The sequence below is a fragment of the Hippopotamus amphibius genome, chromosome X (assembly GCF_030028045.1).
Source record: "Hippopotamus amphibius kiboko isolate mHipAmp2 chromosome X, mHipAmp2.hap2, whole genome shotgun sequence".
Classification (NCBI taxonomy): Eukaryota; Metazoa; Chordata; class Mammalia; order Artiodactyla; family Hippopotamidae; genus Hippopotamus; species Hippopotamus amphibius.
The window spans coordinates 3,116,811-3,140,579 of NC_080203.1; the positions used below are offsets into that span (position 1 = coordinate 3,116,811).

At 61.3% G+C, this 23,769-nt stretch overlaps 2 protein-coding genes across 5 annotated transcripts; both read right to left on the reverse strand.

The window, feature by feature from the left end:
• Nucleotides 1–803: 803 nt before the first annotated feature.
• Nucleotides 804–16,616, reverse strand: PLXNB3 (plexin B3). 4 transcript variants are annotated; one of them, XM_057718857.1, is made up of 36 exons: nucleotides 16,521–16,616; nucleotides 15,098–15,218; nucleotides 12,492–13,535; nucleotides 11,928–12,107; nucleotides 11,235–11,363; nucleotides 11,055–11,155; nucleotides 10,419–10,548; nucleotides 10,105–10,261; nucleotides 9,908–10,016; nucleotides 9,712–9,826; nucleotides 9,474–9,599; nucleotides 9,291–9,407; nucleotides 8,968–9,061; nucleotides 8,715–8,884; nucleotides 8,309–8,460; nucleotides 7,923–8,028; nucleotides 7,190–7,320; nucleotides 6,760–6,936; nucleotides 6,453–6,645; nucleotides 6,092–6,331; nucleotides 5,845–6,006; nucleotides 5,615–5,766; nucleotides 5,351–5,451; nucleotides 5,048–5,271; nucleotides 4,735–4,913; nucleotides 4,405–4,471; nucleotides 3,796–4,123; nucleotides 3,581–3,684; nucleotides 3,402–3,495; nucleotides 2,845–3,029; nucleotides 2,549–2,709; nucleotides 2,162–2,309; nucleotides 1,928–1,992; nucleotides 1,784–1,859; nucleotides 1,582–1,656; nucleotides 804–1,330 (listed from the first exon to the last, which is right to left on the reverse strand). In XM_057718857.1, the coding sequence occupies exons 2-36, from the start codon at nucleotides 15,155–15,157 to the stop codon at nucleotides 1,226–1,228; spliced, it is 5,757 nt and encodes a 1,918-aa protein (XP_057574840.1). In that variant the 5' UTR covers nucleotides 15,158–15,218; nucleotides 16,521–16,616; the 3' UTR covers nucleotides 804–1,225. The 4 variants fall into 4 exon arrangements, with proteins under 4 accessions (XP_057574840.1, XP_057574839.1, XP_057574841.1 ...); XM_057718856.1 differs by having other exon boundaries at nucleotides 804–1,438; XM_057718858.1 differs by having other exon boundaries at nucleotides 5,615–6,006.
• Nucleotides 16,617–22,308: 5,692 nt separating this feature from the next.
• LOC130842262 (V-type proton ATPase 116 kDa subunit a 1-like) lies at nucleotides 22,309–23,370 on the reverse strand. Its single transcript, XM_057718903.1, has one exon. It carries the CDS (start codon nucleotides 23,368–23,370, stop codon nucleotides 22,309–22,311), a length of 1,062 nt encoding a protein of 353 aa, XP_057574886.1.
• Nucleotides 23,371–23,769: the final 399 nt, after the last annotated feature.

Here is a 23,769-nt window from a genome sequence, read left to right on the forward strand (position 1 = left end):
GCCTGCCATTCCCATGGGTACCTCATTCTCCCCCACTGTCAGCCGGGTTCCCGCTTTTCTGATGGGTCCTTGATCCCTAAGACAGGCGGGAGTCCCATGCCCTCCTGTCTCTCAAGGCGGCGTTGCTGGGGGCCCTGGCCAGGCAAAGGTCCGGGGCGTGAGCTGCAGGCAGGTCTTCCTCCCACCAGAGGTGCCAGGCCTGTGCGACAGCCTGGGAACTGCCCGCCAGGGACTCCAGGGCTGCACGGTCTCCCTCTCGGCTCCCTGCCACCCAGCCCTGCCTTGCTCACTGGCTCAGTGCATGTGTCCACGTGGGAGGCGTAGGGAGCTGTCCATCCTGACCCCGCCCTCGGGGGTCCTCTAGTGTGCTGGTGACAGAGGTGCCTGGGTCAGGCAGAACCTTCCAGAGCCTGTGATCTTGGGGATTCATCCAAGGGACCAGGGGGGAAACCTCCAGGGAGGCAGCAGGAAGGGCTGGAGACCTCTGTGGCTGGCCTTGGCTGAAGAGTGGCTGTGGGTGGGGAAGACGGGGGGAGGCCTTGGGCAGCCAAGGAGCCCCCGGAGCCTGTGGGCACTAGTGGGGGTTCCGGCTCTTTAGAAGGGACACTCTGGCTGCTCCTGGGAGGGAATGGAGGGTGAAGAGGGGAGCCGGGAGGCCAGCTGGGGGACCGTCAGGGAGTCAAAAAGGAGCAGAGGGGGCTTGGCAGTGACAGTGGTTATGCCAACATGGGGGACACTTGGTTCTACGTCCCTGTGCCAAGGAAGGAACTGGGAGGGTGGGGCGGGCATAGATGGGGGCAGGAGAGCAGGAGCACCTTTCCCGCAGGGGTCAGGGGAGAGCAAGGCCTCGGGGTCCTCTTTTTCGCAGGTAGGGAAGTCATAGCTGTGGCGCCGAGGGGAGGGCTGTGCCAGGGCACCGAGGAGACTCACGGGGGGGAAGGCGGGGCTGGGCATTGGGCTTTTTCTAAAAAGACATTTCTATTTTATTTCCAGATGTGATGCTCCAGCAAGCACATAAATACAGTGGGGGAGGGAGAAAGGGTCGCTATAAATTAGAAAGAAGCCCAGGCAGGGAAGGAGGGAAGGGTGGTGGGGCGGGGCGGAGGCAGCAGGGAGCCCCTCCCACTCTCTGCCGGCCACTCCTGGGTCGCTGGCTGCATCCAGGGCTCCTGCTGGGTCGAGGCAGGGAAGGCATTGAGATGGCAGGTCCTGCTGCTGCCCGAACTCACAAGTCAGTCACCTTGTTCTCCACCAGGGCGGCAATCTGCTGCAGACGGCAGGCCAGTTGCATCTTCTGGCCCACAGGGTCCTCCTCCAGGGCACTGATGACCTGCCAAGGCAGGGGAGGCGCCCCGCCTGAGGCCCCGGCCCTCGGCCAGTGGCCCTGCCCTGCCTCCAGCTCAGTAGCAGCCTGGGGAGCCAGACCTCCCTGAGGAATCTGGATAGACACCGAGCCCCATCCTCAACCTGGGCCTTTCCTCTGCTTGGCCCAGACTGGGCCTGGACACTTCATCCCCACCCCCAGGGAGACTCCTGGGGCCTCCCTCTGGGCTCTGGGCTCCGGAGTGCCCCGGGCCTCACCTGGTCGTAGTACCTGTGGATGTGGGTGTAGAGTTCTTGCAGGGCTTCCAGACAGTGGGGGGTGGAGGTGTAATTCTGGGGGCAGCACGTGGGGGTTGAGACCCCAGCCCAGGCCTCGAGCCCCAAGCCTCCCCCTTCCCCTCTGCCCCCTGCCCCCTGCCCCCTGGGTGTGGAAGGGTGCACCCTCTGGGTCAGGTCTCACCCCAGAGAGCTCGGCCAGAGCCGAGTTCATCTCCTGGTAGCTCGCCGGAGAGCTCTGGCGAATGTCAGAGTAGTATCTGGAGGAGGGGACAGAGTTAGGGCCAGGCAGCCCCCATTCCCTCATCCGTGATGCCCCAACACCTACCTCTCCACCATCTGCTTGTAGCGAGGGATCTCCCGGGCGTAGAGCAGTTTGTTCACTGGGGAATCCTGCTCCGGGCCGGGGGGAGCGTGAGCGGGAGGTGGGGAGCTCTGCCCTGTCCTTCTGACCGGGCCACTCCTGCCCCCTCCCGCCCCACCCCCCAGCCGCCATGATGCACCCACCCCAGACCCCCCCAGGACTCTGCTCCAGCCCGCATGGTCCCCCCGCTGGCCTCACCCGGCCCACTTTATGCTCTGAGACGGTGCAGGAGTCCATGAAGGTCTGGGCGATGACGGCGAGGATGGCGTCCACGTTGTCCGACACCCGCACGTCAAAGATGAGCTGTGGGTTCTTCAGGGTGTTCACCCAGAACCGCAACAGCAGGCTGGGGACGAGGCCCGCCGTGGCGTGAGCAGGCCGCTCCGGCTCCCGTCCTCAGCCTGGGCCCCGGCCCTGAGCTGCGTGGGGAGCTGGCCTGCGAGTCCGTGCCGGGGGCAGCCAGAAACCCAGGGTGAAGGCCACCAGGCCTGGGCTCCTGTCCCAGCCCTGCTGCCCCTGCCCTAGCAATGTCCCTGTTCTCTGGGACTCCACGTTCCCTCTGCACGGGGTTGGCAGGTGAGGCACCTGTTAGTCTTCCAGATGTGCAAGGTCTCCGGGTCCTCGATGCCATGCTTCTCAGCCAGCTCATCCAGGAAGTCAAACAGGTACTTGACAGCGATGGGCACGGGCCGGTTCACGCTGAGGATGGCCTGGAAGGTGTCGTCCACAAACTTCTGCAGTGTGCCCTAGAAGGCAGGGGACGGGTGGTGTGGACGGGGCAGGGTGTGGGACCCTCAAAGCTGCGGGCAGCCGCATCCTCCCTTAGCAGGTGGGGCCACCCCTCTCCTCTCAGGACCACACTGTCTCCCCGGCCCGCGCACCTTCATGGAGAGCAGGCGGGTGAGGTAGATCTCTGGAATGGCCTTGGCCCGCGCCCGTTCCCGCTCCCGCTCCCGCTCCCTCAGGCTGCTGCGCCGTGCCTGGGCTGCTTCCGGCTCCTCAGTGGCTTTCACCAGGTGCCAGAGGCGGACCCCACCCTCCTCACTGTCGTCCAGCATGGGCATGTCTGAGGGCACAGAAGCCAGGCCTCAGTCCTTTGCCCTGCCCCATGCCGCTGGCCGGGGAGGGCCAGCCTGCTCCCCTTAGTGGGGTGGGGCAGGGTGGGGGGCACCAAGGGCCGCCGGGGGAGGGAGACATGGAGAGGAGGGTGGCAGCCCAGGGGCTCGCTCGGCCCAACATCCCATGGCCCTGGAGCTCCCTGACCAGGATGTGCCGCTGCCCTTGTCCGCCCTGGGCCCTGGGCTCAGCCTGGAGTTTTGGCTTCCCCGCTGCCAAGGTGTGGGGACACCAGGGCAGGGCAGACGGTGTGCCCAGGACTGCGGCCCGCCTGCCTCGAGCTCCTGGGGGCAGGTGGGCGCGGCTGGGCCACGGGACTCACTGTCGCCAGGGGGGCAGCTCCGGGACAGGCTCTGGCAGACGGCGCCTCCGTTGTGCAGCTGCGGGATGAGCCCCACAGTGGCTCCGTCCGGGACCTGGCGGGGAGGGGAGCACAGGCTGGGCTCCTTCCCTGGCTGACCCCGAGGCGGGCACCGCCCCCAGCTCCCACCTGGCCGGCACCTTGTAGTGCTGTAGGGTGTTGAGTCTCTTCCAGTGGTTCTGAGTCACTGAGGTCAGGTCCTCGTCCGACAGGGTTAGGTGACCAGCCAGGCCTGAGCGCCACTCTTGGGGGGACCCGGGGAAGCCCGTCAGTCCACCGCCTGTTTCCACAGGGCAGAGCTGAGCGGCCACGGGCAAGGGGAGCCCGGGGTGGGGCAGGAGGGGCAGAGTCTCACCAAGGTCTAGAGTGTGCGCTGAGGGCCTCTGGGAGAAGGGGGTGCCCTTGTAGACTTGGTCCAGCACCTTCTCCTTGACCTGGGAGATGGTGTCCGTGTCGAGCACCCGGGCGGGCACACACTGCGCCGCGCTGCTCCCCGTGGCCCCCCCAGCACCCGGGCCAGGCAGCACCATGAGCGTCAGGGGCCGGAAGTCCACGTCCTCCCGCAGCAGGCGGCTGTCGTTCAGAGTCCGCTTGGCCTTGCCCGTCACGGCATCCACTGGGCCCTTGTCCACCTGGTACTGGATGGCCCGGAGGAGCATGTACAGCGGCTCACCTGCCACCTCCTGCAGCCAGCAGGACGGGCCAGTGTCACGCCGGGCACTGGTGGGCTGTGTGAGGCTCGGAGGGTGACATGGGGGCACGGAGGGGTGGCCAGATGTGCAGGGTGAGGGCGGAGGGCGAGCAGCGGCCGTGGCCCCTGCTTGACATCCAGCCTGAGCAACGGTCCCCAGCCTTTCCCTCACCACGCCCCCTCGTGCCGGAGGCCCCTGGGGGAATGGGAGCGTGGGTCAGTGAGGCCAGAGGCAGCAGCCCCAGAATGGAGCGAGGGGAGAGGGGCCCTCACCCTCAGGAAGGTGTAGAGGCAGATGGACACCCAGTTGGTGAGCAGCTTCTCCGCCATGGTCTCCGTCCTGCAGGGAGCGGGCCCGGGTCAGAGGGGCTGCTGCAGGGCCATCCTGTCTCCGGGCCGAGGCAGGCGGTCGAGGGAAGGCAGAGCCGCTCCGCCTGGCCGCCCTTCGTGCTCAAGTTGCCGCTTGGGATGCCCATCTGCTTCCCCACCAGTGGCTCGGGACCCAGCCCGCCTCCTGCGGCTGCCTGGCCCCGCCCACCCCAGGCCGAGGCTGGAGGGAGCCAGCTTCCCTGCTACCGGCACACCGGTCAGGCCGAGGCCAACCTGCGCAGCATGAGCTTGGGGTTCTTGTGCACGTAATGGGCGGCCAGGTCTCCGAGCAGCGTCCTTGTGATGTCAGTCAGGTACTCGAGCTTGCTGTGCAGTGCCAGGGACAGCAGTGAAGCCACGTGGCAGCGGTCCCGCTGGGAGAAGCCGGGCTGCTCCTCCAGGGTGCGGATGAGCTAGGCGGGGGCGGGGGCGTGGCCGCTCACTCCGGGAAGCCCTGCGCCCCAGATGTCCTCCCACCTCTGTGCCCACACCTGTCTCCCGGCCCGCCTCCTCACCCAGGCCCCCTGCCCGCCCACTTGGCCCTCACTGTAAGGAGGAAGAGCTTGCTGTTGAGCAGGTTGGAGAGCTGCATGAGGCCCTGGCGGACGGGCGTGCGGCGGCCCTCTTCCCCGGGCCCCTCGAGGACAGGCTGCAGCGGGCAGCTGCCGCGCCCAGGGAAGAAGACGCGCTCGGCGTATGTGCGGTAGTCCAAGAAGGGGATCCCGCTGGCCTCCAGGTCGCTGCTGAGGTCACTCATCTCTGTCATCAGGTCTGTAGGCCAGGAGCCACCGAGGTGTGAGCTCAGGCCCAGCTCTGCCCTCTGCCCCCCTCCCCACCGCCCCCTCCCGACCTGTGAACTCCTTTCGGCACTGGTCGCCCACGCCGATCTCCAGGTTCTCCAACTGCACCAGAACCTTCTGGTAGTCCCGCAGAGCCTGCCTGCTCTTGTGCCTGCAGCCCGGGGACCGGGTGTCAGCCGCAGGACCAGGCCTGCCTGGGCCGGGGCCCCCAAGCCAAGATGGCTGCTTGCCCGGAGGCCCGCCGTGGGGCACCCTTTCCAAAAGCGCAGAGGGGAGCTTGCACCGGTGTGTGCGTGGCAGGGAGGCCCCCTCACCTGTACATGAGGGTAAGGAGGAGCACGGCGGCGATCAGCACAGCCACGCCCAAGCCCAGGCCCGCCTGGGCCTCCACGGGGAAGGCGGACAGCACAGGCTCAGCCTCATACTGGACGGGGCCCAGCGCCAGGCGCACGTCGCCCATCTGCACCTGGGGTGGGGGCAGGGCTCCTGAGGGCAGGCCTTCCGTGCTCCACCTGCCCCCCCTGCACCCAGGGCCCAGCCTCACCACGAATTGCGGCAGGGGGCCGGAGCCATTGGTGGGCTGCGGGGCCTGCGCGGGCGGCTCGCAGTACAGGTGGGTGAGCGTGAGTGTCTTCACCAGGCACGTGCCATCGCCGATGTGCACGCGCACTTCTTCCTTGCTGATGCCCAGGTTGAGACCCTCACCCTGGGAGACAGACCAGAGGCCTGAGCTGGGCCGCCCAGCCTGGGCCCGCAGCCCCCAGGCAGCACTGGCCGGCGAAAGCCCTCACCTCCACGTCCAGGATGTGGCCTGGCTTGAGGCGGTAGGGGCGGGTGGGCCCCTCGCGGCTGAGGGGGGCCAGGCGGGGGTTGGGCTGGTACAGGAAGTCCTGGCCCCCGCTGGCACTGGCGAAGTCCACGTGCACGTTGTCCAGGCTGAAGAAGACCCGCCGGGGGCTGGCCCCGTCTGGCACCGCAGGGCTGCGGCACAGGAGGAGGCTGGACGAGTTGACGGAGCAGATGGTGGAGCACTGCGAGGCGGCGGGCCAGGATGAGCTGTGGTGAGCCGGGGCTCCTCGCTTGCTCCCAGGGACGTGGGGACCCGCCCCGCCCCCTTGCTGCAGGCAGTCTCGCCTGTGGGTGGGAGCTTACCTGCAGCAAGCCCCCCTCAAGCTGGATACAAGCCTGGGGGGCTGCAGCGGGAGCCCCACAGCTCCTCCTTGGGGTCGGGTCCCAGGGCAGCACCTCCACAGCAGCCACCTCTGTGGCCTCCAGCCACACGGACAGCAGGGGCCACTGTACCACATCCAGGCCAGTGCCCCTGACTTGGATCAGTCGCCCGCCCCTGTGCCAGGATAGGACTCAGCAGGACCAGGGGCAGCGAGCAGCCCAGTCCAGTCCTGCCTCCCGGCCCTGCGGACAGGGGGCACGGGTTGCCCTGGGTGGACCAGGTCCTCACCCCCGGAAACTGACGCTGGGCTCCGCTGCCACGAGCTGGGGGTCCGCGGTGTAGCGGAAGGGGCTGGCGAGTAGTGTGCGCTGGACATGGCCAAAGAGCACTCGAACCACAGCTTCTCCTGGGCTGGCCTGGGGCATGGTGTGGCACACGATGGCCTCAGGACACGTCGGCTCCTGGCTGGAAGGTGGGGAGGAGTCTGGCATCTCAGGCTCTAGCCTTGGCCTGGCCACCCCACCAGAGGCCCGCTTTGCCTCCCTCAGCAAAGGCAGAGATCCCCGGGGTACCTACGGCAGCCGTGATCCTTGGACTTTGATGGGGGCCTTAGGGGGCCCTGAGTTCATGGCCCCCATTGTATGCACGGGGACACTGGGGCCTGGAGGGAGTACCCTCCGCTGACAGAGACCAGCTGGAACCAGGAGGAGATACTCACATACGACAGGGCTGGCTGCCCACAAACGCGCTGACGTTGCCTCCTGTCTGGAGGTGCTGCCCATGGATGGTCAGCTGGGTGCCCCCTGCCTGGGGGCCCCACTGGGGACTCAGGCTCAGCAGGACGGGGTCCTGGGGGACAGGGCAAGCTGGGACAGGCATAGCAGCCTGGCGCATCCTTACCTTGGCTCCAGTCCCCAAGGCCCTGGGGCTGCGAGGTGGAGGCCCACTGCTTGGCTCTGCCTCCGGGGGCACAGCCGACCCTTCGCTCCCTCCAGAAGCCCTGTGCGGCCCCCCAGCTCTCCTGCCTCACCAGGGGGTGCTCTTCTCTCCTCACTGCGTCTCCTTGTCCTCTGCCATGGCTTGCACCTCCCAGGCCCCTCCCTCCCTTGCAGCTCTAAGCCTCCTTGGGGTGCTGCACGAGCCAAGCAGAACTCCCGATCCAACCTACCCCCGCCCCCGCTGCTCCCGCCCCGGGCGTCCTGGCCCCAGAAATGGCCCCAGCAGGTGTCGAGGCCTCAGGCTGATGCCTGGAGGCATCCCTGCTCTCCCCCGTCCCCTCGCCCTTGGGCACTGCACTTGCTGCTTCCTTCCCTCCTGGACGGCGGCTGGCGGCAGCGTCCCCTCCATTCCACCACTGTGCCCAGCCCACCCTCCACTCAGTGGCCAGACTGATCACTCGGATCACGTGGCTTTCCTCCTGGACATGGGGGCCACCCTGGATGGGCACTGACCTGGTAGGTGAAGTGCTGGGTTGAGATGCCTGGTGGCCGACTCTTAATGGCCACTTGGATTGGCCCCACAGTGCCATTGGGGGCAGGAGATGTCACACACACAATCCTGGAGAGTGGAGGCCCGAGAACTGCTCAGGGACCCCGTGGGCTGGGCCCTTGCCTGGCGGGAGCCATGGGCTGCCTGCCAGCCACTGCCCAGAGCCCACCCCCTCCACTCCTCTCACTGCCAGCTCCCCCCCCACCCCTCCCCCTGGCTCATCTTCCTTTGGCGTATCTGACCCGGGCCCACATTTCTTGGCTGCAAGCCTGCCTTATCTCTGGGTGGCCAGTCTCTGAGGGCCCCCCTGGGAGAGCGTCCCTCTGCCCCTGGCCCCAGGATGCCTCACCGGGCGGAGATGCGGTAGAGAGAGGGGTCAGGGCTGCAGGGCTGGCCAGCCACACTCACGGCGTCCTGCACGTCGGCAAAGTCCCGGCCCAGGTTGGAGCCCAGGATGGTGAGGGCCAAGCCGCCCTCAGGGGGGCCAGTCAGGGGCTCAATCTGCAACAGGGAAAGGTGGTGATAGGATGCCCCCAAGCCACACCCACTTGGCAGTGGGGGCCGCCTGGCCAGCCGACCAGCCCGAGGAGGGACACGGCTGCTGGGGCTTGGGCGCCTGAGGCAGGGCTGGTCTGACCCCGGTGAAGCTAAGACAGTGTGGGGCAGGGCAGGGATGGGGTTGGGGGGAGGGGGGGAGAGGCTGGGCCATGGGGGAGGGCTGGGGGTGGAGGCTAGGGTGAGGGCTGGGGGCTCACTGTGTCGATGCTGGGTGTGGGACAGAGCGGCTCCACGGCCCCAGGCGGGCACAGCGGCCCATAGCGACAGGCGGGCTGCTCGTGGCTGCACCACAGGCAGCCGAGGCTGCTGTTGGCTGCCTGGCAGTGGCTGCAGTCAGGGTGGCCCACGGCACAGTCGTACAGGGTGACTGGGGAAGGTCAGGCGGCACGCTGAGGCGCCTTCCCCCTGCCGCGCGCCCTGCCCTGCCCGCCGCGCTGCCCCCGAGCTCACCATGAAGAGTGCGGGCATTGTCCAGCCGCTGGCCCTCACCCCGGGTGACGTAGATGGGCACCAGCAGCTCCCGCCGGGCCAGGCGGGGCTGGAACTGTGGGCGGAGGGCGGGGTCAGAACACCCCCGACCCCCCCCACCTCCCCAGGAGCCTCCTCCCGGCACGGGTGCCATTGTTCAGGGCCCGCCTCTCCCAGCCTGGGCTGTGGGCACCGGGTTCCTGTGCGCGCCCGGGTCTGCCCAGAGCAGGCCTCGTGAGCGACGGCAGGCAGGCTAAAGGGCCCGGGACGAACGAGGCAGGGGAGGCCGTGGGGCAGCTGCGCACCTGCTGGGCCTGGCAGTGGACGAGGCCCGCGTCCCCGGCCACCTCCTCCAAGGAGGCCGTCAGCCTCTGCAGTCCTCCGGGCAGCTCCAGCCAGCAGTGGTAGGGGGCAGGCAGGCCCTGCGGGTGGGCTCTGTCAGCACCCGGGACACCTTCAGCCGCCGCCCCTCCCGCTGGAGTGCTCACCCGGAAATGCTGAAGGTTCTGCACGCGCAGGGCCAGACGGCTCTCCCAGCCCACGGGCACCAGGAGGGGGCCTGCCAGGCCCTCGACCCGGGGACAAGCCCCTGGGCCACGCACCTGGATGTCCGCCTGGGGGAAGGAGACCCATTAGCGCTTCAGAAGTCGAGGGGCCTCGGTGGTCCCAGAGCAGGGTGGGGCCGCGACAGAGGTGAAGGGAACCCAGCAGGCCGGGCCCACCCACCTGGTGGGCGCTGTAGATGGTCCTCTCGCCCTCTGGGCAGCGTTCCCCGTACACACAGCGGCTGCTCTGGGGGCACCAGTGGCACCGCCAGAGGCTGCCTACACAAGCGCGGCACCTGGGGGGGCAGAGGGGCCTGCTCAGGTGGAGCGCCATCTGGAGTCACCACCCCTACCCAGCAGCCGGGCCCGGCACTCACGGGGCAGCTGCCTCCAAGGCCTGGGTGGCACTGCAGTCGTAGAAGGAGAAGTTGGTGGCAGCCATGGCCACGTCCTCAAACATCAGGGCCAGGGGCAAGGTGACGTGGTCTGGGAGGGGATGGGGGTGGCAGGGCCGGTCACGTGGCTCCTGCTCCTCCAGCCCCTGCCCTCGCCCCTCGCCCCAGGGGTCCCTCACCTGTGCCTGGAGGGTTAGGCGGCAGCTGGTCTTGGGGAGGGGTGACACAGGCCACGTGGGTCCCTTCCACGTGAGCCAAGCTGTCATAGTCTCCAAAGGCACAATGGAAGTATTCCTCCACGGCAAGGGTGGGCAGCCATGGCACAGACAAGGTGATCTGGGACACGTGCGAGAAAAACACGGCAGATGGGGGTGTCTCGAGGGCCCCACCTCGCCGAGGGAGAGGGATCCAGGGTGCGGGGAGGTGAAAGCAGAGGCAGCGGGAGAGAAGGAGGACGGGGAACCCCACAGGCAGGCAGTGGCAGGCGCCTCACCTGGCCCTGCTCCTGGCGGGGGTGGTGAGCCGGCAGTAGGCTCTGCACGTGCAGGCAGCGGCTGTCCTCGTAGCTCCACAGCCACTGGTTGGGCTGGGCTGCCCGCCCACACTGGCCCTTGCGGGTACACCTGCGGGGCAGGGGCCCGTTGGGTCCCCGTGTGGGACTCAGGCTCCCTGAGTGATTGGTGGCAAGGGCTTTGGGAGGACGGCCCAGCTGGAGCGCAGCGAGCAGGGAGGGTGAGAGGGTCGTTGTTCAGAAAGGAAGGGGCCAAGCACATAGGGCTTCGCGGCTGATGTGCGGGCTCTGGCCTTGACTATGAGGGAGGGCGTGCCGCTGCTGTGGAGAGGAGCATGTGGCCCTGACCAAGGGCTGCCGTAAGGGAGTCCTGGGGCTGCTGTGTGGAGCGTGGGCTGGAGGGGAGCTGGAGTGGGCCAGGGGACACCTGAGAGAAGTGACAGGGGCCTGGCCCAGAGTGGGGCTGTGGGAGGAGAGGTGGATAGGTTTGCCAGTGTTGGGCAGGGGAAGCCAAGCAGATTCCTGGGTTGGTGCGCAGGGCGGGATGGGGGAACTCAGTGACAGCTCTGTGTCTCGCCTCGGGCACAGCCCCCCACTCACTCACCCTGCAGGACTCACCTGCCCTGCAGGACGCACCAGCCGCACAGCGGGTCCCGGGCCTGGAGGCAGCTGCTGCAGTCGGGGAACTGGGGGCAGGCTGCCACGGGTACCCGGTCCACCTGGGCAAGCGGCAGGGCACAGGGGCGGTGGATGCAGGGCCTCGGGCCTCGTGCGCCCACCCCCCGGGACAGCCCTCACCTGCTGCGAAGTCAGGACGTAGAGGTGGCTGCCGCTGTTGTCCACCAGCAGGTCAGGGCTGATGGCCAAGCCCGGGGGCCCCACTTGTTGTGAGTGGTACACCTGGCCTCTGGTGCCATTGAGAAAGACCTGAGGGGATGATGAGGGTCAACCATTCGGGTAGGTGCCATCCCGGCTGGCATTCCTAGAGACATCCCGGCCCACAGAACCGGCTCCCCTTCCCGCCAGACCAGGGCGGCCAGGCCGTGCCACGGAGGGTGGGGCAGGCCCACGGGCATCCAGCCTGCCCATGTCGCCTCCCCGATTCAGCCTCACCCAGCTAGGGGGGATAGGGTCCTTGAGTGCCAGGGGCAGAAGGGCAGCTGTGGGGAGACAAGCAGGTCGCGAAATGCAGGAGTCTCCTGGCTGGCTGGAGAAGTTGGGGCCGCCTGGGAGGTATCCTAAGCCACACATCTGGGAACCAGAGTAGCAGGTGGCACCCAGCCAGCCATCAGTGTGTGGCCTGGCTTTCTGATCTGCCAGCAGGACACAGGCCAAGAGGCGGAAGGAAACCACGGCTCGCGGAGCTTCCGTGAGCTGCCGCAGGGCAGGAGCACATCCAGTCAGGCCACTGAGGCCGGGCCTGGCTTGGCAGCATTGAGGCTGAGACCGGGGGTCCGGCCTAGGCCCGCCCTGCCTTCCTCAGGCCCTTACCTTATGCAGCTGGCCGTGCACGTCCCCCACAAAGGCTATCGTGTGCCCGTCTGCCCAGAGAGCTGCGACAGCGCTGATGGGGCGTCCGAGCTGCAGCAGAGGCCCTGCCTCCAGGGGCTGGCGGCCTGCAATGGGGCTCGGGGTGTGTTCATCGCCACAGGGGTATGACTCGGGGGAGTCCTGCAGGGGCGGAGAGGTGGCAATCAGTTTCCGGAAGAGGCAGGAGTTACCTTTCCCGGGCACAGGATGGCAAAGCAGCAGGTGAGAGGAGCCCAAGGTTGCATCGCAGAGGGAGAGACAGGCTGATGGGGCCCCTCCTTGATGTCCTCTAAACCAGAAGTCACAGGCGATTGTCGCGTGAGAGCGTCCAGCTGCCCTCGGCCAGGACTACGGGTGGCAGCCCCGGCCCTGGGCCGAGAGATACTGTGGGTCACGGAGGGACAGGGCCGGAGAGGCAGGCCGGGTATGATGAGGCCACGGGAGAGGCTGGTGCCGCTGCCAGATGGCGGCCGTGGAAAGCCTCAGGTGAGAGGGCAGGGGAGAAGCCCGGGCCCAGCCACTCACGGGGGGCAGGGTGACGCAGTGCGATGTGACGCCGTACTCCACAGTGGCTTCCTCCATGCCGCTGGGGCCCCGGCCACCCGCGGTGTAGCAAAGGCGCCGGGCCTGCTCCATGCTCGCGTCCAGCTCGGCCAGGGGAAAGGCGCACAGGGCCGCCTGCGCCCCCCTCGGGCCTGCAGCAAATGCGCCCAGTAAGGCGCCTGGGGCAAGGGAGGCAGCCTGGACAAGGCCGTGGCCCCGGCAGGTGAGGGGCACTTCCACGTACGAGTAGAGGTTGGCATCTCCCAGGCAGACCCGGGCCACGTAGGAGCGGTACTCGGCCTGCGCCCGAGCCCCGCGGCGGCGGAAGACGAAGTAGGCTGAGCGAGCGTCAGCAAGGGCCGCCACGTAGCTGTTGTTGTAGTCGGAGAGGTCACCCACCACCAGGCGGCCCAGGCCCTCGCTGGAGAAGGGCTGCGGCCCAGCCAGCTGGCGCACAGTCAGGGGCGGCACCCCGCCCGACAGCTTGCCCCCCGGGCCCCTGGCCACCAGCAGGAGGTCCCGGCCCGGCCCGGGCACCACCAGGCCCACCGTGGCCACCCCCGGCGCGTTGGCAGCCACGAACTGCCCGTCGCCAGGGTCCTCAGCCCGGTACAGCAGCTGCGCCACATCCTCCAGGCGCCGCTTCTCGCACACGCCTTGGCGCACCTGCCCACAGGCCACCAGCTCCCGGGCCCGGCCGCTCACCAGCAGCAGCTGGTTGGCGTTGTTGGTGAGCCGGGCCTGCGGGCACTCAGCAGGGTCCCGGAAGGGCACGCAGTCTGGGCTGTCGAGGACTGGGCCTGTTACGGCCACCGACTCGAGCTGCAGCTCGGGGCTGAGCTGGAAGAGGCGGTTCACTGCGCCCACGTAGAGCGCGCCCTGGCCCGGCGCCAGCGCCAAGCGGTTGAGGGTGGTGTTGGGCGCCGAGAAGCGGTGCGCCCGCGTCGGGGCGAGGGGTGGGCACAGCAGCGGCAGCATGAGCAGCAGGCGGGTGCCCAGCGAAGGCCGGGGCGCCACTGCGGGGCCCTGGGGGAGGCCGGGCAGGAGGGCATGAGTCAGGGTGGCCATGGGAATGGAGCATAAGGGGGCAGGAGGAAAAGGCGAATCCAGGAGAGAGAGATAGAAAGGGAGGGACAGAAGGACGGAGAGACTGAGACAGAAAGCAGGGGCAGAGAGAAGCAAAGGGAGAGGAGAGAGAAAGAGTCAGAGGGAGACAGGGACAGGTGGACAAAAAGAGGGACGGAGAGTCCCCAGGAGATGGGGATGCGGTGCACACGTGCGCAAGGAAAGAATTTCCTTCATCCTCTGCTTTATATGCATCTAGATTGTTGAAAGGGGCAGATCCTGAAAAGCCACAAGAACACCAATAGAAGGACTGAGTGACCGAGAGGAGAGACCACAGAAAGGAGGGCAGGGCGGGGAAGATGGGGACATGGAGGTGGAGGGTTGGGGAGCAGCCGGGTGAGGGGAAAGGGGACAGGAGCCCAGAGTCCCTGACAAGGATGGGGCCTGAGGGCCTGCGAGGGTGGGAGAGAAAACCTGCCCTGGGAAGCTAGCCGGAGAGGGGAAAGAGCCAGACACTCTGCCGCCTGCCCCAGAGACAGCAAGGGACTGGTGGCCAGGGCCAAGACAGAGGAGAACAGAGGGCTGGGAGGGCCCCAGACTGAACTGGGGCTGGTCAGAACCGCGGGAGGTGGGGGACCACTGAGAGACAACCCAGGGGGCAGGGGTGGGGAGAGGCCTGTCCCTTGCCCCATCGGGCCCCAGCAGCCAGGGTCCACTGGGGCCTGGCATAGGGAGTGTTGATGGGGTCGAGGGGAGAGGGGAGTGAGAAGAAGACAGCCAGAAAGAGAGGGCGGTCAGGGGGAGGGGAGAGGAGAGCTTGAAAGAAAGTCCTGGCCAGGAGCCAGGCATGGGCACCATTCCCCACCCATTTGGGGCTACTGGAGGTAGCTCCCACCGGCCTGGTGTGGGCCCAAGGTTGAGCCCTGAGGGGAAGGGCGGGGCCGCAGCCTCCAGAGGAGGCTCTGAGCGGGGCTCCGGCTGTGTCTCCCAGCTCACCTCCCGGCCAGGGGCCGTTAGCAGCAGCCACTGCCCAACAGCCTCCTGCGGTGCCCAGGTGACAAGGCCAGAGATGGGCCGTGATGGCCCCTCACGCCTCCCTCCTTCTGACCCCGGGCGGGCGCAGAGCCACAAAGACTGCGTAGAAGCCAAGTCCTGAGTTGAGCTAGGGTCCTGTACAGCTGGGCGTGAGGGCGCGTGCTAGCCAGGAGCGGGCCCGCTGTCATTCAGCAGCCTGCCAGCTCTGGCCCCCACGGCCATGCCAGCTGCGGGGAGAGCCCCGAGGAAGGCCCCTGAGCCCTTATCTCGGGAATACAGACAGGAAGGTCAGGGCTGGCTTGGGGACAGGGCCACTTCCTCCAGACCCTGGTATCGGCGGCCGTGTCTGGGGTGGGTGAGGGGGTAGAGGGCCCACAGCTGGAGGTGCAGCGCATGGGAGCCCGGGCTCCAGGCTCCTCTGCGCTCCTCACCTGCCTGCCCTTCCCCAGAGGGCAGGGTCTCTGGGGACGCGGGGCTCAGGCACTTACCTCGGCGACATGCGGCGGCAGAGGCATCGCCCAGGCGGTGTGACACCAAGGGAGGCGCATCTCAGCTCAGCTGCCCCGGGGCAGTGGTGACGGGCACAGGACGGCTGTGGGGAGCATTGTCCTGAGTGGGAGGGAGACAGGCGAGGCTTGGCCCCATTCACACTCACCCTGGGGGAGGAGGGAGGCCGGGGGGCCAAGGCCTGGCAGCCGGGCTCCACCACAGCTGGCAGCTTTGTCAATAGTGGCCCGGCCAAGGCAGCCCTGCCTCCACGGCAACAATGTCCCCTCTGTCCAGACGCCCAGGCCAGGGACCCGCTATCTGGTGTTCCTATCCCCAGCCAGGCTGTTCTGACCGGGGGGCTCCCTGCCACTCCCCACCCCCAGAGAGACACTCCCTGGGATCTGGGGACAAAGGGACAGGGTTTCCTTCAGCCAGAAAAAAGAGACCCTCACAGCCAGTCACCCACCCCCGCCCCGTGCCAGCCAGAGTGCTCCTCCCTGTGTCCCTCGGGGTCCCTGTGAAGGGCACAGAGTAGGCCACGGAGCCCCCCTGCGAGGGCCAGAGTCCTGAGCTCCTGCATGGCCAGCCGCACCCTTGGTAGCCTTGGCGCCTGGCTGGAGGCGAGTCCTGGCCCTCAATGCCGGCCTTTGTCCGGGCCGGGGGCAGGGGAGAGACTGGCCAAGGCAGCCCGCCCAGGAGACCTTCTCCCCCCACTCCCCTCACTCGCAGGGACTGGCAAAGTTGTGCCAGGTACAGTGTGGCGCCAGCGGAGGATGCTCCTGGAGGGGCTGAGGTAAAGAGGATACGCAGGAGGGGCGGGAACCCAGCCCTTAGCCTCAGACTTGGCAACTGGTCTCAAGCGGTCCCCCTCCTGCTCCCCCTGCACTCATGGGGTGGGGAAGGGAGTGGCAGCTGGCAGCTGTCTCCTCTGCCACCCTCAGAGGGCACCGCCTGCACAGCAAGCTGGCAGAGCTCAGGCTGTGGCCCGAGGTGCGGGAACAGGTGTGCTCGAGTCAGGGTCCCTGTCTCCTTCGTGGTGTGCGGTGTGGCGGCAGCAGCAGGGCTCCCTGCCACCTGGCTGGGCCGGTTGGGTGGCTGTGGGGGTGGGGAGCCAGTTGGGCTGCTTCCCTAGCCCGTGCCCTGCCCCGGCCAGAGGCGCCAGCTCTCCCAGTTGGGGGCAGCAGCCCCAGTCCTACCTCCCAGCTCCAGGGCCACCCCTGGTCGGGGCTGGGGGTGGTGGATCTGTGCCCCCAGGCAGGAGAAGGTGTCGTCGCAGGACTGGGGCTGGCAACTAAGGGCCTTTGCCTGATTCAGGCTAGTTGGCCTGTGGGCCCCTGGCTTCTCCCGGCCCCCAGGTGGCGCCCCCCCCGCCAACGGCAGCCCCTGCACCCCACGCCCTAGCCAGCCCCAGCCCTTGCCTACCTGGGTGGGCCACCGGCCGGGATCAAGGAGCAGCCGGCAGCGCCAGGCGTGTGTCCCGGAGGAGCCGCAGTCTCCCTCCCCACAATGCAATCGCTGTCAGCCCGACTTGTCCCGGTGGCCCGGCCCGCCCGGGCAGCCCAGCCCCTCCGAGCCCGCCCCTTTGCCCGACGGCGCAGGGCAGGGCACTGCTGCCCTCTGGCGGCCTCGGTGGGCATGCTGGAGGGCCAGCCGCGCACCTGCCCTGAGGAGGTGAGAGGGGGTGGTGACTTCCCATGGGGGGTCGGGGGCAGGAGGGCTTTCCATAGTCTTTCATGAAGTGCCTACTGAGAGCCAGACTTGGCCCCGGCACTGGCACCATTCAGAGATAAAGTCCACTGCCACCTGCCCCAAGAGTCTCCCAGGTCTTGGGCAGAACTACTTGCCAACAGATGAGACCCCACTGCCAGGACAGCCCATCTGTGGAGGGCATCGTGGGTCACCAAGGAGGAAGAGTCAAGTCTAGGGGAGCTCAGGGCATCATGGAGAGCTTCACAGAGGAAGTGAAGTTTAAGCTGACCTTGAACCACTCGGTGCTACTCCTATTGCCATCCTCCAGTGTACCAGGGATGCTCTAAGTGTTGTGTGTATGTGAACACATTCAGTCCTTCCAATGACCCCAGAGGGGGTGCAGTTATTTGCCCTGGTCCACAGGTGGGGAAAGTGAGGCTCACAAGGTTAGGAAACTTGCACAAAGTCACTTGGGTAGTAAGTGGCAAGGCTCAGAGTCAACCACAGGCCCCTGCCCTTAAAATCAAGCCCCGAGGCCCTGAACCATGAAGCGTGGCAGGCACTGGGCAGGAGGGGAGATGGGGACTGCCTGAGGCCAAGCCTGCAGGTGACACGGCCATGGGGCATTTCGCCCTACCTGGAGCACAAGTTGGTCGAGGTGGGCTTTGAGGGTGCAGAGGTCAGCAAGTCTGGAGGAACTTGGACTTGGCTCGCTGTGGCCTGGCAAACAGCTTTGCATTTTGACAAGCGGGAGCGTGCGGCTCAGGGGCGGAGAGCATGGGGAAAACCTGGACCAGGTGGCTGTGAGAGTGGAGCGGAGGCAGAACCCGGGTGGACAGGGCATGGGCGGTGAAGGCAGAATCCAGGAGATCCCTGGGCTCTTTCTGCTGTGGCATCACTCCCTACCAAGCAGGGGTGCCAGTGAAGGGGAGGATGGGAGGACTGCAGGGCCCACAAAGCAGGAGGAGGGGGCCAGTGGAGCTGGTGGTGTCTTAGTATGAGAAGTTTGTCTTGGGGTGACGAGCCCTGGGGGTGGGTGGGGGTCACAAGAGGGAACTTGGGAGACCGAGGCATCAGGGGAGGTGAGCCACCCAGAAGCTGAAGGGCCAGCAGATGCAGAGCGCGGCTGCTCAGAGTTGTCTCTGTCTACAGCCCCTCCCCCCAAGGGGGAAGGCCGAATGCACAAGAAGGGGCCAGGGAGGGATCTAGAAGCTCTGGGAGGGGCAGGCTGTTGGGGGAGTGATGGGGGGAGGGTCTCTGAACAATAAGACTGGAAGGACTGCCCCCCGCCCATAGCCAGCTGGGCCTCTCTCCTCCACCCTGTCTTTCCCCAGCCCCCACCCCTGACACACACACAAGTGTCCTTGGTGGCCTCAGGAAAGACAGATACCTTCAGTCCCAGCGCTGCGAACATTTGTCCTACCTTTCCACAGAAGACAAAAAATCTGTCCCCAGGCGACACAATTTTTAATAAGCATGTATGTGTATGGCCTGCAAGGGCCACGTCCACTGGTCCCGGGCAGAAGACAGGCAGCCCCTAGTCTGAAGTCAGTGAAGGACCTTTGCTGGTTTTGTGAGTTTTAACATCTTATACAAAGGGAATCGTGCTGTTGTTTTCCTTCTGCCAATGGCTTCTTCCCCTGGCGGCTGGCCTTTGGAGATGTATCTGTGCCAATCCACGTGGATGCTCCATTCGGCCAACTGCCTGGGATTCCATTCATCAATGTCCCTGAGAGGGGCTGGGAGGCGGCCTCCACTGGTCGGAGCAATGTGTGGTGCTGCATTGGGCATCCTGATGCCGTCTCCTTGCCGAGTGCTGGGTTCTCTAGATGCTGGAAGGGGACTTGCCAGGTCATAGATGTGCTACGAGTTTCCCAGGGGTGGAGGAATCGATTTCCAAGTTGGTGTCCCACACGACACTCCCACTGCCACTGTAGAGACATTTATTTCTGTTTCTCTTCATCTTTGCCAACATTTGGACTTAATACTTTTACTTTGTGTTTTGTATTTTCTGTCAATACAATGGGTGAGAAATGGTGATGCCTCGCTGGGCTTTTAATTGGCATTCACTGCCTACTAGTAATATTGAGCTTCCGTATGTTTCCTCTTCTGCAAAATGCCTGATCATGTCTTTGCCAAATTTTCTATGTAGTTTGTCTTTTCCTTACTATTTTGAGGGATTCTTCATATATTCTAGATACCAGTCCTTGGTCTGTTGTATCTTCTCCCTGCCTCTTAGTTGTCTTCTCAGTTTGCTTATCATTTGATGAACAAGTCTTAATTTGAGTATAATCACAGATATCAATCTTCTCTTCTATGGCTTGCCATTTTTGTCTTATTTAAGAAATCCTCCCCTACCCGAGATCATAGAGCTTTTCTCCTGTGTCTCTTTTCTAAATATTTTTACAGGTTTTCATACTCATATCTTTAATCCATCTAGAATGAATTTGTTTGTATATGGTGTGAGGTAGGGATCACATTTTACCTTTTTCCACATGGGTGTTTATTGTCCCAGCCCCATTATTCACCCTGTCCTTCTCCACTGATGTGTGGCGAGCCCTTGGTCATATGCCACATGCCATGCCTATGTGGGCATGGCTCTCTCTTCTGTCCCTTTGGTTTGTCTACCCCGTCTTATTTTTTATTTTAATTTTTAAAGTGATGTATAGTTGATTTACAATGTGTTAATTTCTGCTGTACAGCAAAGTGACTCAGTAATACACATATATACATTCTTTTTTATATTCTTTTCCATTATGATTTATCCCAGGATATTGAATATTGTTCCCTGTCTACCCCTGTTTTACTTACTAAAGTTTTCAAAGCAACTTTTGATACTGGGAGGGGGGTCACTCCTTTTTATTCTCTTCTCCTTTTTCTCCTCCTCCTTCTCATCATCATCTTTCAGATTTCTGTCACCTATTCTAGGCCCTTGAGTTTTCCTTGGAAGTTTAAAAAACAGCTCATCAAGCTCCAGGAAACACCATTGGAATTTTTTTGAAGGGGTTAGTGGAGATTTTGTTGAATTTTGAATCCCTTTGGAGACTAGTCATCTCTAAAATATCATTTCCCCATCTCTGAGCATCGCATCTCTTTGTATTTATCAAGATCCTTTCAATACATTTTCCCCTAAGGACTTGCACATAGCATGTTAGATTTATTACTAGGGACTTGCTTTTGGAAAACAATCTTTATTTATTTATTTATTACTTCTTTAGCTGCATCAGGTCTTACATGCTGCGTGCAGGATCTTTGTTGTGGCACATGGGAATCTTTTAGTTGTGGCATGAGGGATCTACTTCCCTGACCAGGGAGCGAACTCAGACCCCCTGCATTGGGAGTGTGGAGTCTTAGCCACTGGATCACAGGGAAGTCCCGGGACTTGCTTTTTTATGCCATTATAAATGCTATCTTCTTTTTAATTCACTTTCTGATTGTGTTGCTGGTACATAGAAACACAGTTGACTTTTTAAAAAATTGAAGCATAGTTTACAATATTGTGTTAGTTTCAGGTGTACAACGAAGGAAATAGAATTGACTTTGGTGTATGGAGTTTGTATCAAGCAATGTTGTAAATGCTTGTTTTAGGTGTAATAATTCTTTTTGGATTCTTTTTTGTGGATTGTTTTTGGTTTTCTACTTACACAGTCATGCCATCCACCAGGAATGGCTGTTTTGTTTCTTCTTTTCCAGTCCTTTTAACTACAGTTTTGTTTTTTTTTCTCTCACTTTACTTCTCTGGACAGTACAAGGTTGAATGGAAGCAAAGAGAATATTCTTAAGGTTTCATCATTAATTATGATGTTTGCAGGGGGTGTTTATAAAGATTTAAAAGATTAAGGAAGTTCCCTTCCAGTCCTAGTTGGCTATATGTTGAATTTTATCAAGTGCTTTTTCTGAATGCACTGAGTGGATGACAGAATTTTCCACCTCTCATCAATTACTGTGGTAAATTATGTTAGTTGCATTTTCTGGGCTGGATCGGTTTTGTTGTTGTTGTTTTTGGAGCATGTCCTCTTTTTCTGTTTCCTGGAACAATTTATCGAAGACAAGGGTTACCAGTTACTTGAAGGCTTGCTAGAATTCATCTGTAAAACTATTTAGGCCTTCCTTGTTTTTACAACCACCAGCCCCTCCATCCACACATTTTATTTTTTAATTTATTTTTTAAAATTTATTTATTTATGTATTGGCTGTGTTGGGTCTTCATTACTGCACGTGGGCTCTCTCTAGTTGTGGAGAGTGGGGGCTACTCTTCATTGTGGTGTGCGGGCTCCTCACTGTGGTGGCTTCTCTTGTTGCAGAGCATGGGCTCTAGGCCTGCAGGTTTTCATAGTTGTGGCACGTGGGCTCAATAGTTGTGGCGCATGGGCTTAGTTGCTCCGTGGCATGCAGGGATTGAACCCATGTCCCCTGCATTGGCAGGTGGATTCTTAACCACTGCGCCACCTGGGAAGTCCCAATAATATTCCATTTTGTGTATAGAGCACAATTTGTTCATCCTTTTGTCAGTCAATGGACACTCAGGTTGCTTCTACCTCTTGTCTATTGAGAATAGTGCTGCCATGAATGTGTTTATGTAAATAGCTCTGCTTTCGGTTCTTTTAGATATGTACTCAGAAGTGGGATTGCTGGATCACATGGTAGTTCTATATTTAATTTTTGAGGAACTTCCATACCATTTTCTATGGCAGTTGCACCATTTTACAATCCCACCAACAGTGCACAAGGCTTCTTATTTCTCCACATTCTTGACACTATTTGATGTGTTCTGTTTTTTTTTTTTAAATAGTTACCATTCTAATGGGTGTGAGGTATTTTATTGTGGTTTTGATTTACATTTCTTGATGATTAGTGATGTTGAGCATGTTTTCATATGCTTGTTGGCCATCTGTATATCATCTTTGGAGTAATGTCTATTGAAATCCTTTGCACATTTTTTTTTTTTTTTTTTTTTTTTTTTACTGTGGCTCAGTCCCGTTTGCACATTTTTTAATCAGGTAATTTGATTTGTTGTTGTTGAGTTGTAGGAGTTCTTTCTATATTTTGGGTATTAACCCTTTATCAGATATATGACTTATGAATATTCTCTCCTGTTCTGTAGGAGGCCTTCTTACTCTGCTTACTGTATCCTTTGTTGCTACACATGTGTCCCCAGTGTCAACCGGAGGACAACGTTCCCAATGACTTTGAAGCCCCCATGTACCCTCTTCCTCCCTCGACAGAGGCAACCACTACCCTTTCCTGAGCTTTCTTTACACTTGTCCCAAATATGGATTATTCCTAAACCATATATACAGTTTGGTTTTCTATTTTTGGAATTTATATAAATGGAATCATACTTGAAGTATTTTTCTTTTTTTCTTTTTTGTCTGTGCATTATTTCCTATTTAATCACAGCAACCTTATCACATGGACATTATCCTCCCTTTTCATGTGAGAGAAAGTGAGGTTCAGAGAGGTAAGTGCTTTCCACAGGGTCCCCCAGCCAGTGCCAGTGGAGCTGAAATTTGAACTCAGTTCACCCGATTCTGAAGCCTGCTCTCTCGCCACTCGTCACTTCCTTGGGCTCATTCATGAGGACGTGGGAAGACACCGTCACTTGAAGGCCACAGGTGGGCCAGTGTAACCGCAGCGCGTGGAGGAAGGCTGAGAGGCCCTCCATGATCAGGAGGATGGCCACAGTCAGGGTGGCGAAGGCGGCGAAGTTAAAGAACAGAGCCAAACTTCCCGCCAAGCTCTTCGCACGCAGGCCGATGTGGATCGCCATGGTCCAAAGCACCTCAGACAGCTGTGTATGAGCGAGGCTGAGGGCCCAGAGCCGCAGGTAGGGGGCAGTGTTGGAGATGCAGGCCAGGCAGTACTCAATGGTGTGGATGGTCTGGCGGACCATGGTGTCTCCAAAGTCAAACTCCTCTGCGTCCTCTGAATGGGTGGAGAGCTGGTCATGCTGAATAATCTCAGCATCCTCCTCTGTCGGTCCATTGCCCACCCTGATCCCACCAAAGCTGAGAGTTCCCAAATGCTTCCTCCTCAAATATTGATGGCGAAGGACCAGTGGTTTAAACAGCAGCATCCAAGGGACACACAGAAGTGCAACCACTACCAGGAAACACTGAATTCCTTTCTGTCCAGAACCCAGCATCGAATTACCAGAGTCCCCATAGGAAAAGAGGAACATGTTTATGAAATGGGTCAGAAGGCTTGGTGCTTTCTCAGATGTGCCAGCATTATAGGCTGTCCACTTGTAAAAAATAAGGATAACCAAATAGCTAAACAAAGAGGTCATTAAGATTATTTCTGGAATAAACCCAAAGTAGATATTCAGGGGCTTCTTGAAATAGATATGGTTGAAAAGGCTCAGGGTGACTCCAAACATCATGTGGATGATACCAAGGATAACAGACATCTTCATCTTAAAGGAGTTGAGGAAGGTCAGTTTATTGGTAGCAATGTTCCAAATTGGATCAATGCCAAAAGGATATGGTCCACCGAAAACTCCAGGGACAGCTGGGTTCAGCTGGAGGACAGGGTTCCCCCAAAGCTTGACATATTTTTCCGTACCTTGTTGCTTTAGTTCCATATTACATTTGTGACAAGTTGATACATATAGCTGGAGCTTATTCATTTTTATTGCTGAATAGTTTTCCATCATACGACTGTAATACAGTTTGTTTATTCACCTGTTAATGGACACCTGGGTTTTTTCTTGCTTTTGCTTATTATAAACAATGCTGCTGTGAACGACTTGTACATGTAACCTGGTGTATTTGTGAAAGATCTTCTCTAGGGTGTGCCCAAGAGTGACATGGTTAGGTCATAAATATGTACATCTTCAGTTTTACTAGATAATGCCAAATCGTTTTCCGAAGTGGTTGTACCAGTTTATATCCCCCCACATTGTACGAGTTCCTGCTACTCCAGATCACTGCCGACACTTTGTATTGTCTGACATTAATTTCTGTCAATCAATCAGTGGATG

Bases quoted from the DNA above. Each gene is read 5' to 3' on its own strand.
- LOC130842262 (XM_057718903.1), bottom strand. From the start codon at position 23,370: ATGGAACTAAAGCAACAAGGTACGGAAAAATATGTCAAGCTTTGGGGG.
- PLXNB3 (XM_057718855.1), bottom strand. From the start codon at position 15,157: ATGCGCCTCCCTTGGTGTCACACCGCCTGGGCGATGCCTCTGCCGCCG. The intron at 8,461-8,714 runs GTGAGCCCCCAG...TCCCTGTTGCAG, and splicing joins CCACACCCAGCATCGACACA to ATTGAGCCCCTGACTGGCCC. The intron at 6,937-7,189 runs GTGAGTATCTCC...CCCACCTTCCAG, and splicing joins GGCAGCCAGCCCTGTCGTAT to CCAGGAGCCGACGTGTCCTG.